This window comes from Carica papaya, chromosome 1, assembly GCF_054855325.1.
Source record: "Carica papaya isolate Zhongbai chromosome 1, ASM5485532v1, whole genome shotgun sequence".
Classification (NCBI taxonomy): Eukaryota; Viridiplantae; Streptophyta; class Magnoliopsida; order Brassicales; family Caricaceae; genus Carica; species Carica papaya.
The window spans coordinates 535,851-539,398 of NC_142309.1; the positions used below are offsets into that span (position 1 = coordinate 535,851).

Genomic DNA, 3,548 nt, shown 5'->3' on the forward strand with positions numbered 1-3,548 from the left:
AAAAAATTCAAAATATTAGAACGATGAGAAAAAATGCAACCTAAGAAATCGTCTCCGAGAAAATGTAACAGTGTTATGAAAAAACTGATTTGAAAATATTATTATTGTTAAACTATACAAAATTCTCTAAATTAAATTAGAAGTGATAATCTAAGCAAAAATATAAGTATAAAAGCCAAAAAGAGCATACTATATGTAGATAAAATCTAATTAAATCGGGACTCTAATGCACTCTTCCAATTAAGAGCAACCTTAAAGAAAAGAAGTTGAGCGTAGGACAAAATGGAAGGCCCAAGACTTGGACTATAAAAAGGGCTCGTATCTCTCTTGTTTTTCAGCACTAGAAAGTAGTCCAAGATGTTTCCTCAAACAAACTCCGTAGTCATGTTGCTTCTTCTTCCATTGCTTGTTCTCATCACCCCCTCTCTTGCTAATTACCATTACATCCCATACGAATACAAAAGTTCTATGATCGAGCCTTTAAACCTCGAGTCTAACTTATTAGAAGAGAAATCATATCACGAACCATACTACCCACCCGATTATAAATCTTATAGAGATAAAAAATCATATTATGATTATCCGCCTACCTATTACAAATATCCCAAAGATGACAAACCATATTATGAATATCCACCTACTTATTACAAACCACCTAAAGACGATAAGCCATATTCTGAATACAAACCACCAACTTATTACAAATATCCCAAAGATAAGAAACCATATTATGACTACCCACCTAAAGATGATAAGCCATATTATGAATACAAACCACCAACTTATTACAAAGATCCCAAAGATAAGAAACCATATTCTGACTATCCACCTAAAGATGATAAGTCGTATTATGAATACAAACCACCAACTTATTACAAAGATCCCAAAGATAAGAAACCATATTATGACTATCCACCTAAAGATGATAAGTCATATTATGAATACAAACCACCAACTTATTACAAAGATCCCAAGGATAAGAAACCATATTATGACTATCCACCTACTTACTACAACCCACCTAAAGATGAGAAGCCATATTATGAATACAAACCACCAACTTATTACAAATATCCCAAAGATGAAAAACCATATTCTGACTATCCACCTACTTATTACAAACCACCAAAAGATGAGAAGCCATACTCTGAATACAAACCACCAACTTATTACAAATATCCCAAAGATAAGAAACCATATTATGACTACCCGCCTAAAGATGATAAGCCATATTCTGAATACAAACCACCAACTTATTACAAAGATCCCAAAGATAAGAAACCATATTCTGACTATCCACATAAAGATGATAAGTCATATTATGAATACAAACCACCAACTTATTACAAAGATCCGAAAGATAAGAAACCATATTCTGACTATCCACCTACTTATTACAAACCACCTAAAGATGATAAGCCATATTATGAGTACAAACCTCCTATGGAAGAAAAACCATAATTCGAATACCCTCCCATTTATGAACCTTTTAGAAAAAATAATCCATAAACCCACCGAACTTAAGTTGATAAATAACTAAAAAAATAAAATAGCACAAGCCACCACTTCGCATGGAGAAATCCTCAAACCTGAAATAATTTGGATATAAAAATAAATCAATATCCTTATATAAAAATAATATAGTATAGTTTGAAATAAGAGAAATTACTAGCTTATATGTGTTCTCCTGATGTCTTTCACCTGCAAGTGCTAGCCAGGAAGGCTCACAACAATACTCGTGAACAATAATTATCATGAGTGTAATTTCTCATATGTAAAGTGAGTACCACTTGTAATAATATTTATGAAAAAAAAAAGTATTTATTTTTCTATCTATATGTTTGTTGTTTTTGAATTGTTTATGGTTGTTAAAGTATGAACAATGCATTACGTTGATCCTTATGAGCTTAAACTTTTACAATCATTAGTTTAATCTATTATTGAAGATGATACCAAAGCTAGAAGTCCATTTCACACATTAGAAACGTCATTCTATCTTCCTTTTATTCATTCGCACGTTCTTTCTCCTATTTATTGTGCTTCAAGTCATGCAAAGCATGTCAATGTCCATTTAGCTTGCACATTATTTTTGGGCTTCTGTGTTTTTGCCTTTGAGCTATGTTTAAGTTTAAAAAACGCTTTTCATAGATGAAGGAGTGAATCAAATATAAATGATAGATTATTACTATTTCTATTAGTTTAAGCTTTTAGAATAATATGAGAAAAGTTATATGCCTGAAAATTTTAAGAGCAAATGTTTGGAGATAAAATATTTATATTATTCATAGCATACTAGATGTATGATAATGCAAAAATTATAATTTACAAATAAAAATTATATAATATCTTGTTAACTACCCCTTCAAATTGATGGTGGCAACGTAGAAATAATTAAAGTCTTTCTTAGAGCTTCAAGTGTACTGCCCTAAACCCAAGCTAGGTACATTAAAACATTGTATATTTATGAAAATTGATTCATAAGCATGCACAGCTGAAAAAAAAATAACTTAGCCAAAAATATGCTTTTAAGATTATAAGTTCTCCAAAATACAATTGTACCTCAAAATTCAAAGAAGCAAATTCCTTAAAAGCCTAAAACAAAAACCAAAATAAATTAAAAGTTTTAAATCTATAAATTGATATTCCTTACTCCCTCCCATGACAAAATTATTCTCTAGACTATATAAGAAAAAAAATGAGCCATAACTCAATGAATGGTCAAACGTGTAAACTAGTTTTGGACTGAGAAGATTCGAATACTAATAACATAAATATATATAGTATTAAAAAATCTTAGCTTTTTCAATCAACATTAGAGGTAAACATATCAAGTTTGATCAAATTCAAATAAAATATTTAAAATTATTAGTAGCTAAGATTATATTTTATCTATATGAAAATACTCAAAATTATATTTAACCGCTGTTATGCTATTGATGCATATGCTCCTATATCAATTCTCAAAACCATGATCAATCCTTTTAAACAAGTACAAATAAAACATATTTCTATAATATCAATATTTACCTCGTAGAGTTAAATCATATTAGACTGAGAGTTTTAAAACAAATTTACAAATCAATTCATATTCTTATTAAAAGTAAATAATTTTATCGAATGTCTCAAATTGTCATTTTTTTCAAAAGATAAGGTTGAACTAAAATTTTTATTTATTTAGAAATAGTATATAATTTCCAAGAAGTTATAAAATTAATAATCAATTTTAAAATTAACAAACAGTTAACTAACTTAATAAAATCAACAATAATTTTTAAAAATTATAAAATGTATGGTTTAGAAGTCTTCTTATTGATCTAAATTGATTGCCTATTACTCTAATAACACCCTTTTTTTTTGTAACAATTAGGGTACTATATGTATTGCAGTTAATCTTGTATTTTATGAAAGGACAAAACATATTGAAGTAGATTATCATTACATCCGTCAGCAATTTCGATCTAAAGTTATTAATACCCATATGTGTGAACTAGTGACAAACTTGTAAATATCTTCAAGAAAGCTCTATCATCTATTCATTTTTACCAACT

General features: G+C 28.6%; 1 protein-coding gene across 1 annotated transcript; it reads left to right on the forward strand.

Moving 5' to 3' along the window:
• The first annotated feature begins 345 nt into the window (after positions 1–345).
• On the forward strand, positions 346–1,834 carry LOC110824603 (uncharacterized). Its single transcript, XM_022055147.2, has one exon. It carries the CDS (start codon positions 358–360, stop codon positions 1,459–1,461), a length of 1,104 nt encoding a protein of 367 aa, XP_021910839.2. The 5' UTR covers positions 346–357; the 3' UTR covers positions 1,462–1,834.
• The last annotated feature ends 1,714 nt before the right edge of the window (positions 1,835–3,548 follow it).

What these genes read in the sequence shown, in the direction of transcription:
- LOC110824603 (XM_022055147.2), top strand. Translation starts at nt 358, where the DNA reads ATGTTTCCTCAAACAAACTCCGTAGTCATGTTGCTTCTTCTTCCATTG.